This window comes from Cordyceps javanica, chromosome 1 (genome assembly GCF_051103115.1).
Source record: "Cordyceps javanica chromosome 1, complete sequence".
Classification (NCBI taxonomy): Eukaryota; Fungi; Ascomycota; class Sordariomycetes; order Hypocreales; family Cordycipitaceae; genus Cordyceps; species Cordyceps javanica.
The window spans coordinates 3,756,499-3,772,340 of NC_139295.1; the positions used below are offsets into that span (position 1 = coordinate 3,756,499).

A 15,842-nucleotide genomic window follows, 5' to 3' on the forward strand; every position below is an offset into this window, starting at 1 on the left:
TTTTGCGTCATGCTGAAGAAGACTTTTGTAGTCTTGTGTAATATTTTCCCTTACTTTTGATGGATCTATTTGATTCGCAGTTTAGTTCTGATATAATCTTCTCATACAAAGAAAGCCAGAACCAGTTTGGGTCTACCCGTTCATCTAGTCACTGCATCTTTATTCATCGTTCTTCGGTGGTGATGGTTGGCGTGGCACCAGTCCCTGTCACTGGACCAGCAAGCCGGCCGCCGGGGCCCCACGCGTGCCAAGACCGCCGCGCCGACCTCCAACATCCAAACCTCAAACAGCATTCTCACTCTCTAGACATCAGCATTTACAAATCCCACACTCTCTCGTATAGCACATAAACCAGCCGAGAAGAGAACATACTATATTCGTACGTGCAGGAATTTTGCAGAACAAAACTACATGTCCGGATACCACTCGGATCAGGGCGCCACGCCGCCCGCACCACCGCCGAAACCAGGCAGCCACGAGGCGAGCCGCATGACCACGCCCAGCACGAGCGGCGATGGATCCGTGCCGCCGCCGCCTCCGCCGCCTCCGCCGCAGCAGCAGCATCCGGCATACGCCGGCTACAGCACCCATGAGCCTTCTCCGCTGCAGCAGGCACAGGTAGTCGATGCAGACGGGGCGGCGACGGGTGCGCTGCAGCAGCAGTTGGAAGTGCCGCAGCCGATGCCCGACCCGGGAGAGGGCTGGCTGCCCGAGACGCTGCAGGACAAGTCGTGCGTTACTCGTTTCCCATATTGAATTCTCTTTGGCATTGGTTTTGGTTTGCCTTGAATCAGTTGAGACTAACTCCCGTTCCTTCCTGCAGAATCCAAGACCTGGCCGCAATCCTCGCCAACCCGGCGATGCTGCAGGCGCTGACGCACGCGCCGGCAGCAGCGCACCCCTCACTGACCAACTCGCACGCGGCGTTGTCGTCGGCTTTGTCTTCCAACGCGGAGCTAGCCACGCAGGTGAGCTCTCTGGGGGCGCGGCTGGCCAGGGCGCGGTCGGCGACGCAGGCGCAACTGCTGTCGACGCACGCGCTGGAGCGGCAGTGGCGCCAGCGGCAGTCGGACATGGACCACGCGCTGGCGCCCTTCTCCCCTGCTGCTCTGTACCAGACGCTCGCGCACGGCGTGCAGGAGCAGGCCCAGGTGTGCCAGGCCATGGAGGACAGCTTCCTGGACGGCGGGCGAGGCGGAGACGTAGGAGACGGCGGAGGGCAGCTGCTGACGGAGAGGGACGTGGCGGAGTGGGTAAAGGGGTATCGAGAGGCAAAGGTGCTGTACTATCAAAGGCAAGAGAGAAAGGAGAGGTGGGACGAGGGGCGTGTTGGAGGGTGGCGATGAACAGAAAATGTCGCTCATCGTGTTAAGAATGGGGTGCGGTGGATATTATAAAGGCTACCGTTGAAACGACATGGCTGGTCCTTGGTAACTGGCAGACAAGACTATTCCAGTATCCTCGCAAATGTATGTACATATTATGACAGCGACATCTATATCCTCCTTTGTTTCTCATACTCAATGTCCAGGAATAGTGGAACAATTGCGATTCTTTGATTGTTCATTCATTCCTCCGAATTTTCCCTCGTCCACCTATTATCGAAAAATCTCATCCGCGCGAGGACCGTACCGCGCGCCGCATCTATTAAACGTGTTTGTGCGTTCTCACAGGGAGAAACGCGTAGTCCTTTGTCCAATGCGCAAGGCGATATGTTGAAGCCTAGTCACGGACAGAGAGAGCTGGGGGAAAGCAACGCTGTTCATGGGAGATCGTTATTTGTTGAGCCGAGACCGCGCCATCGTTCACCTCGTTTCTGTAACTAGCCTTTAGTGGCGACACTAGAAAACACCAAAGGGGTTCCTCTTTATATCTGGAGAGCGTGGGCTCATGGGCAATGCAAATAGGTCGTCTTCTGTATCTGCCTGATGGCTCTTGGGCCCGGCCAAGTCGCCTCGCGCAGCGGCGTTGAGTGACATTGGTGCAAAGGAAGGCACAGCAATATCATTTCCGTCGGGGGACAATGTGAGTGAGGGAGCATTTGATCCCATAAACGTATTGGCTGCTGCGGATTAGTTGCTAGAGCTCCTATCAATGAATACTTGGCGTACCGGTTGGACTGGGTAGCAAGTCGTCGGGTGACGTTGCCAAGCGTAAACCTTTGAGTTTCTCGCCGAGTCGACCGGTGATGGGGGAAACGGGCGAGAGAGGGAACGTCATTTTGGGGGCTGGTGGTGTTAAAAAGGTCTCGATGATCCATTGCTTTTCAGAATAAGCCATTTGGAGTCCAACACTTTCAGAGTTGGCCCTCATCTCGGCGTCCATCTCACGATCCAGTTCTCGTAGACGCTTCTTTGCCCATAGAGTGTGAAGCACACCTCGCGAACCAGGCTCTGCATCAAAGCCTGGTGGGAAAATGGCAGGCAGCGGTTTCAATGTCAAACTGGACCGGCCGCGGCGAGCGATGGTGACGGTTGGCGGTATAGCGACATCTTCGGGCAAGAGAAAGTACACTCGGCGTTTGCTGCCATCTTGATCTGCGTCTCGTGCGGGCAGCAAAGTAGACTTTCCCGGCCAGGATACCTCCCAACCGGCATGCGTATCGGGCCGTGGGATATCGCGAGGCTGCGCGTGATCAGAGTTCAAGGGGCCGGAGTCGGGACACGGCGCGGCGGCACCAGTGGAGTCGGCGTCTGGCTGCCACTCAACCATGAGAATCTTTGTTCCCTCGTCGCTGAATTCAAAGCGGGCCAGGTGAGTAGTGGCGATGGCCGGTAGATGGTCCGACTCGGCGGCATCAGACCGAGGAGCGACCGAGTCTGGATCCATGACCACGACGACTGCAACACCACGGGCGGGGAGTGGTAAGGAGTTCCAGGATCGTTTGGGGGGTGAGCGAAGACGCACGCAGGGTTCAGATGCAGTCAAAAGCTAATTTGTGGCAGAAGAAAAAAAGTATGCGGACAGGGTTGTACTCGAGCTGCGCTTGGCCAAGTGACTGTACAAGCTGCGGCGCATGAAAGCAGGAGCACGGAGCGATGTTGAGCAGCGGGGGAACTTTTGTTTAGAGGACACGGCAGAGCGACGGTTCCACCAGCCTGGCGGCCCGAAAAGAAGACCGATATGGGCGTGCGCGCGGTTGTGTAGAGCTACCTATCACGAAAGTAAGAATACGGAAGCGAAGAGCGTCCCGCGGTGGGATGCGGCCAACGTGCGCTGGGATCGGAGCTCCTGATGAGGGTGATGGTATCCAACACGACGTTTGCAAAAAGGGCTCGGCTGCTAAACTATTAAGGGCTGACAGGACGGATCGGCGGCGCGCAGAGGCTCACTGGCTGGTGGAGAGGCGAGAGGTAATGAGAGGGGGGAGGCGCTGGACAAAGATGGTGTGATTGGGGAGGGCCTGATACGGGCGTGGCGGGCCAGGCGTCAGGGACGGGACGGAAAAGGCGCGTCCTGGTTGAAGGACTTGGTGATACTGAAGAACTGCTGAGTCGGGACAGCACGATGGTAGTTTTGGAAGAAGAGGTGGAATGATGAGTGAGTGTTGACATGCGAGCCAAATTTTGAAATGTGTAGTAGGTTAGGCCAAGAAGTAGGTCAAACAGCGTACGATTCAAGACTACTCATCTAATTAGGTGGGCGGCAAGCTGCCAGCTGTCAAGTCAAGAGGTCCGTTTGTGAGTCGATTCGCACCGAGCAAGGCCTCTGAGATTCTTTGTGACAGCCCATCATCACCATTACCATCACCTTATCCAGTCTTCTTCACAAATACTTCCTACGTTGGTCACGATACCGGCACGCCGCACGCCGCACGCCGCGACCCTTGTATCATTAATCTACACCAAACGCTACGCCAGTCGCCGCATATAAAAACACTGTACCCCACCGTTGGCGAAATAGGTGCTCAAGTCTCGAACACTTGAACCTCTACCTCTTGAAGGATTAAACAAAGGACCAATGGTAATCGGCATATCGGCCTCTTGTGTTGTCTTGCCCCTTTCTGCAGTCTACTCAGACCAAGCAACACCAGAGCCATTTTGCAGTTTGATTAACAAACCCCGCGTGGACTCTTCATTTTCAGCCGCCGCAGCAGCACCACCGAGCGAGCAGTGCCCAGCCTTGCCCCCAGCCAATCAACCACCCCCTCAATACCGCCGCGAATATCCCCATGCGGCCCCCAGATCGAGAAGCGACGACACCAATTCGGCCCGGACGGCCGTAGTGATGACACGAGGGGCTTCGCTAGCAAGTTGCGCAGCCTTGTTTCATAGAATCCGCCCAGGTCAGCGCAAAATCCATGGACAATCGCCTCGTGACAACTGAACAATATCTTTGTTGCTACGGACTGCGATATCTGCATTGCTCTCGGTGAATGGAGTTCAGGCCCCACATATCTTGCTTGTTCCTTTCTATTCTCGTCGCTTTCGAAAACCGAGCCCTGCATGCCCCGGAGAGGCGCCGCGTCTCTGTCCAGTACCCCAGCTTTAGCCGACGGAGAAACGTACAGGAGTTGCCCAATTCGGACGCCCATTACAGCTCATTACGTACCGGATGCAACGGCCACGTACCACAACTTCCACAACGCCTCCCCCGGGTGCAATGTAGCGGGTTTATCTCAATGCCACCCAAGGTAGCGATGAATTGGCGTGGAAGGTTTTGCCATAATTTGAACTGCCGAAATTTTGGAGAAGAGTGTTGAAATATCCTTCTCTTCGGGCCAGTCACAACGGGCCATTACAAAGTTAGATTCATTCAGTGTCCCATTAACAACAAAGTCTATTCCTCCATGTAACGGCAACACTGAGGGCTAATCTTGCAACATAACAGTGGGTTTAGTAACCCCTATCGCGCCACGATCGACTCTTGCGTGGTCACTTCGGCAAGTAGACTGGAAGATGGATGGAGACTGGGACTCCATCGAGATACCAGCGTAGCGGGTAGGTTATAGTGTTGGCGCATGTGCCCAGTAGATTGGAACCTTTCCAATCACAGTAGGCATTTGTCAAAGTTCTGGAGGGGATGAAAATGGAGAAGGCGAAGAGAAAGTATACCATGACACAAAGCTCCTTCATAGGGTTGCTCGGCCCCATCAGTCGCCTCCCCTAGCCTGGTTCATCCCGGGATCAAGCTAGGCTTGTACTAATAGCCAAAGTATGGAGCTACCCTCGACCAGCCTGCCATATGGCTCAATCTTTGGCCCGGCTCAGATACCGCCAGACAAGTTGCCAATGCGGCATGCAATAGGCACCAGTATATGCATCGACTCGAGACTTCTGGCTACACCGTTGACGGCTTTGCTAAGATCATATAAAAAGCCCCTAACGGCCTCGTAGGGTAATAAATGGAGCCAGAATAGACGTCACCGCGCACTTGTTAAGCTCCACCAAAATCACCATAAGACGAAAAACATCGACATCACAGCCAAATAGGTATGGGGCATGACCACCAGTAATATGTGTCCGGCCTCTTCTCCTCGACTGAATCGAGCATACGCGACCGGCAAGACCTCATTCCAGCGCTTACCGATGTACGTAGTAGGGTTGGGTGACCAAGGGCGGGCGGAGAGCAGAAGCTGCCCGATGATCTGCAAATTGGTCAACGGAACGCAGAACGCTACCCAATAACATGGAGTGGCATGGGGAAGAGGAAAGGGACAGCCGGCCTGGCCGGATTTCCCCACGCAGCGAGCGATCATGATGATTTGCTCCAACTGCCAATGAGTGGCGGGTTTATTCTTGCTTTAAGATGCATTCATCTTGGCCCGTGGTGACAGGAATGCCACGTCCGGGTGTATTGCACTTTATAGCAGTCTGTTGTCCAGCCAAGGGTTGACAGGAATGAGCATTTTAAAGTTCTCTTCACTTGAGACGACGTATTGTTGTTTCGGAAAATAAATGAGGCGTGCGGTCTCTACGCTGTCTTAAATGTTGTACTTCCAAGTTGACTGAGAGGGGCGGGTTCTCGTGACGTGGGTTTCGGGCCGCACGTTGTTTGATTCGTGTTGATGCTGAGACCACTGGTAGCAAGCAAGTTGTCAAGTAATCATTGTGAATGGAGGGCCCGACACTTTGCTCACGCTGAACAAAGCCGCTGAGAATTGTGACTTGGTTCGCGGTGAAGCTGAAGAGGAAAAGCTGTTGCTCGGCACAGCACAGACGGTGCAGTACAGTGCAATCTGCCTCTCACTTGGATAAAGTCATTCTCATCTTGTTGTTCGGATGAGCGTTCAACGTCGCAGAAATAACCGCGGCTGCTGCAGTCATCAGAAATAATTTCAAGCGGGCATGTCAGCTGCATAAGAAAAGGTGACAATGGTGGTAAAAGGGTTTGAAAAGTTCCAAACAATCTAGCATTGGCAAATATCGTGGTGGGGAAGAGGCAGATGGCAGGCGGCAGTTGTCGGAGCCAAGACAGGTGTCTTTTATTGTGCCTGTCCTGGGCGTGAGATGGAGGGAGGGTTACATGGCGCAGTTTGGTTTTTGGTCCCTCTCCGGGGGTATCGCGGTGCTAATACGGTTCGATGGCGCGACTTTGATTCTCAAGTTCCGAGAAGAAAAAAGGAAAAAAAAAAGACCCTCAATATGAATGTTTATGACAACGAGGTGCAGGAAAAAAAACTGATTTGGTAAGAACATGATTGTGAGCTCAGGTCCAAACTTGGTCTGCAGTGCCGAAAGGTCCTGCTACCGGATCTACGGCGCTTGAGACACAGGTTCGGACGCGGCGGAGAATGACCGGAGTAGGGCCGCTCATGGTGGTGGTGGTCTTTTTTTTTTTTTTTTTTTTTTGCTGCAGTTCATTGGTGTGGCGCATTCTCACGCCATGAAGCATCGAATTTTATTTGCATGGAAAATTTAGGCGATTACTTCCCTTTCTCTCTCCTCTTGCTGTTATCTTTGGGAGGCTGCATGTAGCAGCAATATTTGATGTATAGTTGAATAGGCGGCATCTGCCGCTCCACGAGATGGCACATATTTCTGGGCCCATGCGCGAACAGGGCCGATGTCCCCGGTAAAAATAGATTGGCGCAGAGGACAAAAAAATTGAAACGCGAAAAAGGAGCTGAAAAGAGAGGATAAAAGTGTTGGTTTAGGTGAGGCGTGAGAGCTGTGGATATCGCTTCCGGGAAATCAACACCGAGAGCACGGCGATAGGCACGATACCGTGGAAGCGACCGCGTGCTTCCGACGCCATACTTCTCTCAGATAACGCTGCACCAAGCCGGGCCGACAGTTGAATCAAGAGGGGTCATTCTATCCTACTCTGTTCTCTACTCTTTCTTATCTTGGTTTTTTTCTTCTTTTTTTGGACTGCTCGCTTTTCCATTGCTTGTTGGAGGGGCAAGGCGTATAGCAACGCAAAAAGACTGTAGCAGACAAACGTAGTAGCATGGCACCGCCAGGCGAATTGCCAAAAGCGACGTAGAAGAAAGAGAAGGGAGAAAGACGACCCTTGTCTATCAGCGAAAATGTTATTGCATCACCAAAGTTGCAGACTGTGCCTGACTACTCAGTACTTTGTATAAACCCGAGATATAAGCAATTTTACCTGCTCGTGCCATGCGTTGGACATGGTAGGCTGTGAAGTTTTGACGAATAATTTTTTCTACTTGACTTCCTTGTCACTGGTAAATGAAACTGATTATGTTGTAGGATGACGTATCATTTGATACGAATAAGTAGAGTGGCTACGACTGTTCCATTATCATACTGCGCCGAAGCGGGACTATGGGAGATTGGAAAGTCGAGCGGTGTGATAGCGGAGGATATTGAGGCAAGAGGAGCTAATGTTGTTATCAACAGAAAATTTTCACAAATCTGAAAGATGACCACGAAGCCAGCAAGACTTGTCTTATCTATGAAACTTGTTTTGCGTACTTGTATGCGTTGAAAAGGGCCGAGCAGGAAGTTGAGATGGAGTATGGAGGGAAACGTTACTTTGTTAAGCTGGGTCTAGAATGTCATGTGTTAATTTGCGTATAGAGCACTAAACCTTGACGCAAAAGGATATGCCGCCTGGATCTGAATGTGTGTGACGATGCTGCGAGCTTCATTGCGCAGATGCAAATTCCGCGCCGGAACGTATTCTTGATTGAAGGATTGGGCTGGGCAAGATAAGTTGTAACTACTCAGTACTTTTCAAGGTGGGTATGGCAGACGCGGAAATTTTTTGCTATTATTTCAGAAGAGGAGCTCATGGTGTTGTGGCGGAAAAAAAGGGTCGATTGATACAAGAGCCACAGATGCAGGGCTGGTTTGATGGTGCCAGGGCAGGCAGTGTTGGTGGAGTGTAATAAGCAAACGCTCAATAATACTCCGAGTCGTTGGCGGAGCCAAGACTGGGTAGGTAAGGACATGCGCATATCCGTGGTGTGAGTAGGCAATGAGCATACACCTACTGCAGTGCTCAGTAGCGGCACTGCAACGCAACAGTAGCATATTGATTGATACGTAATTAATGGTAGGTAAAGACTGACATCCGGCCCTTTAGGCTAAATTGGAGACCACGCCCACCGGAGCTGCGAGACAGTGCTGCAGCGGCGCATCATTGGCACTGTAGCAAAAGGAGGGCCGCACGGCGAACAGGTACCACCAGTCGGAGGGGACTCGTACCTTGTCACGGCCGGAACATCCTAATACGGTCAAGCCGGAAACGCAGGCCAGACACTTGTCGCACTGTGTTTTGTGCGGGCTGGAAGGCCGGGCAAGTCTTGTACCTTTCGGCTGGGCGGCAGTGAGCATTGGTACTTTGGAAAACGAGTATGGGGAAGAGGGGGGAGAGCCTCTTTTTCTGGAGGGGGGAGCCCGGCCGGCTTGGACGCACCCCCACTATTACGCCGGCTAACGGCCGTACTGGTCAGTTTTTTGGTGCGTTGCGCCCGCTGAAGGACCCTACTGAGTAACTATCAGTGCTGCTGGACCCGCCTTGGGCTGCTGCTGCCACCCCCCCCTTTTCTTGATGCTCTCACTCGCTGCGCAAGGCCTGGAGAGCCTCGCAACCTTGCCCGCAGCTAGTGATAGGCACTCCCACCCATTGAAGATTCAGACACCCACGCCCCTTTCGTCTCCCCCATCTTTTTTTTCATCTGCATTTTTCCGGGCAGCGTATGCTCGCCATCGCCGCCGCCGCCGCCGCCGCCGCCGCAGCGCTGCTTCCCACTCCAGTGCTCTGGCCCAGCGTCCTAGTTCCAGCCCCAGTCCCACGTACTCTGAAGTCTTCCACCACCAAACCTGCCGGGGAACTTGTTCGCCGCTCTCTTTCATCTTCACATCCACCAACAAACAGCAACACCGTAACGAGAGGCTCGGTGAATTGCCCCCATCTTTTATCTGGATTCCTCTCCCCCTCCGCCGCCGGTCTCGTTTCGCGTCTCTGGTGTGTACTCCATTCAGCACACCCCCTCACATAGATAGCGACCTATTCCGCCAGTCTCGCGCAGCCGGCTCTCTTCCTTTCTTCAAACCTACTCTGGTCTCTTACAGCTTTTCTCGCTCAGTCGGCCAAACATTCTTTTCGCTGCCTGGTCCCAATAATCACAATCAAAGGCTGGTCTGATCTAGCCATCGCTCGCGCTCGCGCCCGCCGCCCGATACCATCATCTCCGCTCGATAACATCGATCATCAAACCAGTGATTCAGCCCTTCCTCCGCAGCCCGTGTATCGTGAACATTCGTTGCATTTCCTCGACCGCATTGCCGGAGCCGATATCCTTGACTTGTGGTTGATATCGAATCGGTCTATCCCCGCGCAGGGCCAATATGAACACCTTGGTTCTCCGTCTCCAACTGTAAGGAAGCGAACGTAGATTCGCTTTCGAGCCGGCCTGCGCCTGGCCGCTCGTCTCGTCGGCACCACCCATCACCACATAGACGTCCGTCCTGGCATCACCTCAGGTAACTTTGTTACCTAGTCGCTCGCTCAGCCGACCACACAACATCGACAGGCCACGGCAAAACCCTCCCGCCATGGCCGAAACACAGACTCCGGCGCGCTCCGTCGCCATGGACCCTCCACACATCACAGAGTTCGCCTCGAAGCGCTACTTTGAAAAGCTCAACCAGCTCAACGCCAACCGACCACAGACAGAGGAGGGCAAGCCATCATCATCAGCAGCCTCGACGAATGTGCACGCACCAGCGACATTGCCACCGTCAACCTTCATTCTACCTCTTCGCGAGTCCAAGATTGCCGATGCCCTGTGCAAGCCTGTAGAGCAGAAGAAGGATAAAAGCCGATTTTTCAGCATCAAACAGCGCGTCTCTTTACGGCATTCCAAGACGGCTGTCCCTGGCTTCGTTCCTGGCATTGTACCCGAAACTGTTGGCATATCTCGACCCGCTGCCGTCATCGACCCCACCACCAAAATCATTCCCTTCGATGAGCTATTTCTCGCCCTGCCCAACGAACTGCAGATACAAATCATCTCGTCCCTCCCGCTGACAGATGTTCTTAACCTACGTCTCGCCTCCAAGTCCTGGCATACCCTCATCACCCTCAACGAGGGCCCTATAGTCCGATACCACGTCGAAAACCACATTCCCGCCTACGCTCTCCGCTTGTACCCCATTGCCAACCCCACCGACTATAACTTTCATTCTCTTTGCAGTATATGGCATCGTTTACACGTCGCCGCCAAGCTGGCTTATCTTATGTGCGAGTGGATCACCAAAGATATTTTCCTGCAACAGACTGAAGGGCAACAGAAAGCATTCGCACCACAACGCGAGATCATGCGCCGTCGACTCATCCCCTTACTCTTCACCGTATTCCACTTTTTCGAAACCTATCGCAAACTCCACCTTGAGTACATTAACGACAATGGACACGGATTGCAACGTGAACCTTATACGCTTAACCCCATTGAAAAGAAGGTCATGGACATGTACGACGATCAGACACTTCTCCGAGTACATGAAGTGTTCCCTCTCGTAATATCATCGTTTTGCCGTCGTCTGCGGCCCCCGACATATGTTGGCCGTGTCGAAAGGTCTCTACGGGGTTATCTTCGCGAGAAGCCTGCTGACGAGGTGCACGTTGCCATTCTGTGCCTCGGCGGCTTGCGACAAGTGGAGAGGTTGTGGGAAATCAAGGGATACAACAGCCGAAGAGCGGCGGTTGATGTGTGGTGCAGCAGTCTGACAAGGGAACCAGTTGCCGAACCCTACACCAAAGCCCGTCTCGCGGGGCTGCGAGGATTCGGCCGGAAAAGGTCGACGAGCGGTGACCGTCCCGTGCATCGCTCATCGTTTAGCGAGTCCCTCCACAAGGTGCGCAGCCCGTCGGGGTCAATTGATGCCACCAACTCTGGCTACTTTGATCCCAACTGGGTTTTCCATACCAGTCTAGCCGCAGATGTTCCCATGGCGCCCCTGGACCCCGAACAGGCTGACAAGCTTCTTCACGACCTGCCAGTGCTACAGCAAATCTGGCTCACGACCGCCGAGGCTCTTATTCTTGAACGCAAGATTGTCCCGCGCACCCAAGATATTAAACGCAACCAGCAAGTCATGCTCGATCTGATACGCCAAGATGGCATGAAAGAGGAAGATGAGTGGTGGTATGGGCGACATAACCCAGAGTCTGTCCGACCTCCACCCGCTGGTGGTGCCGCCGAAGACGACGCGGACTAGATACTTTTCAAAGGAGCACTAGCCAGACTGGTAGTGTCCGAAACCTTTGCTTGTACCATGTCCAAACATTTGTTACTAGCAAACGTTTTGGGTAGTACTGCATCTCTTTCCGCAAACAGAACCACTTTGTTATGCGCTACCATGTTTATACAATTATATCCGCTCTACCCGCTCTATCCCCAAAGCTCATGATCGTGGACTTGCTTCACCATCACATCACTTCTCTAACAAGAACCATCTTCGCATTTCCCGGCGTCTTGTCTTTCTATCATGACCGCTTTTGTGGAATTGTTCTCCAACGTCATCTTTTTTCCTTGTTCAACGTCCCTTTTCACACACACACTGTATCTCTTCATTTACTTTTTTTGTTTTCATTGCTTGGACATACAGCAAAACAGCTACATTACGACGACACCAGACTACCCTTCTCTCGGTAGTGGAGCTTGGATTTTGGATTTTTCTTTCCTTTAAGCGTGCCATCTTTTCTTGTTTCTTCTTCATCTAATAGACATGACGGCAATGATCAAAGGCATCCTGGTCAATTTTTTTCTATCGCAAGGTGTTGTTGCTCTGGCTTCATACAAGTCTTGCTGGAGAGCCTTTTATATATATATTTCTTTGTTTTTCTTCTGGGTATCTGGGTTGGAGGCAAGGAGACTTGAGCTGGATATTAGTTTCTGGGCGAAAGAAACATGGGCGGAGAATCAAAATATGAACTTTCATAAATGCCAAATACCGTCTCATCTTGTGTGCATGCTTGCTCAACTTCTTCAACTTGCCTGGAGGTGGACTTGGAATTGCGTTGTACGTAACGTAAGCCGCTACCTACTTGGATGCACCTTGAGGGACACACGTTGGACCCAAATTACTCAATATAATAAATAGTAGTTCTCGCATCAACGCATAATATGTATAGATAGACCTAAAAAACAATACACCATATATCAAGCAGGAAGAGGAAAAAAAAATCATCGCGTCCCACAATGTCCCATGACAGGCCCGTCCATAGCACCTCCTCTTCTCTCCCCTATTCCCCTTCCGAGGCACACAAACCTAGTTTTCCCACCTACCTTATTTCCCATATAATATAATCAACCCAGAAACCGTTGCGAATAGCTGCCATTGGCTCCCATTCGGCGAAAGCTCTGAGAATAGAAGGAAAAACGCCACTGCAGAAGCAAATTCGAACAATAGAAAAGTTGGTATCTCGTAGCTCCCCCCCCCTTTTTTTGGTGTGTTTCAAAGCAAAGCCAACTTGAAAAGTATCAAGATAAATCATCGCTCACCTCCCAGGCTGGAAAATACAACATTGCAGATAGTAAATGTACAGTTGGTGACGTTTGTGATGAAGAAATCATCCGGCACCAATCATGGTCATTGTCGTTGCTGCTGTTGCTGCATAGATTGGTACATCCGATGCCGCATATTGGCCTGATCAGTATTGTTCATGTTATCCATTTGGCCCGTAGAGCCGCCAAAGGAGTGGTCTGTAGCATCTGGGACTCGCGCACCGCCCATGCTGCCGTAATTCATGCCCATGTAGTTCCGCGCTGCATAGTTGGGGGGAAAGGGGCTGTTCATCGACGGTGATGCTCCTGCCGACGTCACCGGTGGAGCTCGTCCCGCGAAGGCTGCCTGACTCATGCGAGACCCATCATGGTTAAGCTGCGCACTTTGGCTTGCAGGTGACGGTCGTTGTTGGTGCTGCATACCAGCATCGCCAGACGGCGCTCGTACCATGTGGCCTTGAAACATCGGACTCTTGCCGCCGCTATTAGCCTGGCCGAACTGGCTAGGCGGGTTCGTTGCCGGGTTCATATCTACAGAGAGCCGCTGCTGATTCATAAAGTGCTGAAGCTGTTGCTGCTGCTGTTGATGCTGCTGCTGCTGGTTGTACATGACACTGCGTGACAGGTCGATGACACCAGAAGATTGCTGAGGCTGATTGCCTCCGATGATTGGTGACTTATGCTGCCCTGGCTGCTGTCCGAATGGTTGTTGCTGCGACTGAGGTTGGTGTGCCGATTGCTGATTGAACTGTTGCTGCTGCTGTTGCTGCGACTGAGATTGTCCAGGACGGCTGGGAGGCTGACTTCGGATGGCGGGTTTGCGATTCGGTGGCTGCTGTGCAGGATCAAAGCTGCCGGTAGACACCATTTGTTGAGATGGACTCTGGAAAGTAGAGTTTTGAATCGGCGACTCGGACGAAGTCATCCTAGCCTGACCGCTCATCTGTGGAAAAGGCGCCCCGTCCTTAGAGAAGCGCCTCCGTTTACCGTTGGGGTCCGTGGCTTGGGCATCATCCTGCTGGATTCCTGGAGGCATGCTTGCGTTGCTGTTCGACATGTCGGGCTGTTTATCGCTTTTGCGCTTGCGACCCGGTGCCGGGCTCCCATCTTGGCCAGCTTGCATCCCAACCGTGGTCCAGCCACTCTGTGTCTGCGAGCCACCAGGCTCTATCATGTTAGAGAGACCCAAAGGGCCCGAGGAGGGACGGGTGCTGCCATCCTGGTTCAAGGACATGGAATTGGGCATTTGACTCATGGGAGACATGAATGAGTCCTGGGACTCTTCGGCATCTTGGGTTGTAGCCGGCTCTGCACCACTGGTAGTGGGATTCTTGGGTTTGTTCTTTGAGCCCTTGGGGCGGCCTCGTTTCTTCCCAGGTGTTCCTGTCTCCGATTGGCCTGGCGTGCCTTGTTGTGATGCGTAGAGTTGTTGACTGGGCCAAGGGCCACCCGCATTTGGGCCTCGGGAGCCTTGCATCGTCATGGGGTCGGCGGCGTCATTGGTGGACTGGTCTTTATTTTTCGGCTTGCCCTTGCTGCCCTTTGGCCGGCCGCGACCTCTCTTAACCGGCGCTGCGGGTGCGTTTGGGTCGGCGGCGACGTCGACGGCCGCATCCGCGGTTGGGGCACTGGGATTGCCATCTTGTTGTGTTGCGTTATACTTTGAGGGTGGTGGTTGGGCTGACACCGGGGGTGTCTGATTCTGCGCGGCATTAGGATTCGTAGGGTTGGAGGCCGGAGGTAGCGATGAGGAATGGTCGGCCGAAGCTGGGAAAATTTCGGCCAACCAAGAGATAAATTGGGAGCCGGATCCATTGGATTGGTTACTTTGGGGGAAATGAGCCCTCGTCTCGGGGGCAGGGGCACCAGGGATGCCTCCAAAGAAGGCCACAGCTTTACAAAGCTGGTCGGCGACGGCGACGGGATTTACAGAGCGCAGCAACGTGAGCAGGCGCGCTTGCTCGGTCTTGGCCTCCTTGGGAGCCAGACCGGCCGTGTTAGAGGAATTGGATGAGTCGCCATCTTGAGGCGGCCAGGCGAGCTTGGAGCGCTTAACCGACTGATATCCGGCCTGGTTCGCAATTCGAGCGGCAGCCTCTGTTCCTTCACTTGTGCGCTTGGCGGCGTCGTTGCGCATGGATTTTTCTGAGCGGCCTAGGTCAATATGCATGACAGCAAAGTTGCCATTTTTGTTGTCGGCCATGCCCTGCAGCTTGCTGGGGACAGGATTCTTGACGCGCCCGTCGGTAGTTAGAAATGACGTCTGGCCATTGAAGTCGGCGATGCCTGCGAGAGGGGAAAAGGATGAGCGACATGTTAGCGACATGTGGTGCGGCGGGAAGGGGAGACGAAGCGAAGAGTGCACGTACGGCCATGTAAGACGGAAGCCGACTGAGCCTCGCCCTGGGAAGAAGGCGTCTGATGGAGGCTGGGTGTCGGTATGATGGCGCTTGGGGCTGGGCTTGGAACGGAAGCCGACTGGTGAGGCGTTGTGGACGTCGCGGGCGCGGGCGCGATGCGAGGATTTGAGTTGATACGGGTAGCTAGTCCATCAAGTTAGGAAGGGCGGGACGCGGCAGACGACAGACGGGCAAAGGGGCAGGTCGCGAGATGGATAGGCGATGACGAAGCAGCGTCAAGAGGGAAAAATCGATGCGACCAGGGGAGGGAGCAACCAACGCGAAACAGAGGCCATGGCTCTGGGATGGATCCCGGTCTAACGCGACAGCCCAGCGAGAAAGCCCCCCGCTATAATGATGGCCTGAGCCTGCTTAGGCCGGGAGCCTGAACGTGAGCTTGGGCCTTCGGTGGCTAAAATGAGTGACGGTAGGCCCGGGTTGTGGGAGATGATGTGCGACGCCGGGCGAAGAGTCATGCCATTGCGTGGGAAGAGATGCCAATTGCAAGGTGGGAAGTGCGC

General features: G+C 53.4%; 4 protein-coding genes across 4 annotated transcripts; 2 read left to right on the plus strand and 2 right to left on the minus strand.

Annotated features, from left to right (window-relative positions):
* Positions 1-411: 411 nt before the first annotated feature.
* Positions 412-1,346, plus strand: V2A60_001135 (vacuolar protein sorting family 37 protein; the record flags this gene model as incomplete). Its single annotated transcript, XM_083252499.1, has 2 exons — positions 412-731; positions 824-1,346. The coding sequence occupies 2 exons, from the start codon at positions 412-414 to the stop codon at positions 1,344-1,346; spliced, it is 843 nt and encodes a 280-aa protein (XP_083108625.1).
* Positions 1,347-1,841: 495 nt separating this feature from the next.
* V2A60_001136 (uncharacterized protein) lies at positions 1,842-2,829 on the minus strand (the record flags this gene model as incomplete). The annotated part of the gene is made up of 2 exons (XM_083252500.1): positions 1,842-2,062; positions 2,112-2,829. The coding sequence occupies 2 exons, from the start codon at positions 2,827-2,829 to the stop codon at positions 1,842-1,844; spliced, it is 939 nt and encodes a 312-aa protein (XP_083108626.1).
* A 7,139-nt stretch (positions 2,830-9,968) lies between these two features.
* V2A60_001137 (F-box protein) lies at positions 9,969-11,633 on the plus strand (the record flags this gene model as incomplete). The annotated part of the gene is made up of 1 exon (XM_083252501.1): positions 9,969-11,633. One exon carries the CDS (start codon positions 9,969-9,971, stop codon positions 11,631-11,633), a length of 1,665 nt encoding a protein of 554 aa, XP_083108627.1.
* A 1,374-nt stretch (positions 11,634-13,007) lies between these two features.
* Positions 13,008-15,797, minus strand: V2A60_001138 (uncharacterized protein; the record flags this gene model as incomplete). Its single annotated transcript, XM_083252502.1, has 3 exons — positions 13,008-15,208; positions 15,292-15,465; positions 15,644-15,797. 3 exons carry the CDS (start codon positions 15,795-15,797, stop codon positions 13,008-13,010), a joined length of 2,529 nt encoding a protein of 842 aa, XP_083108628.1.
* Between the last annotated feature and the right edge of the window lie 45 nt (positions 15,798-15,842).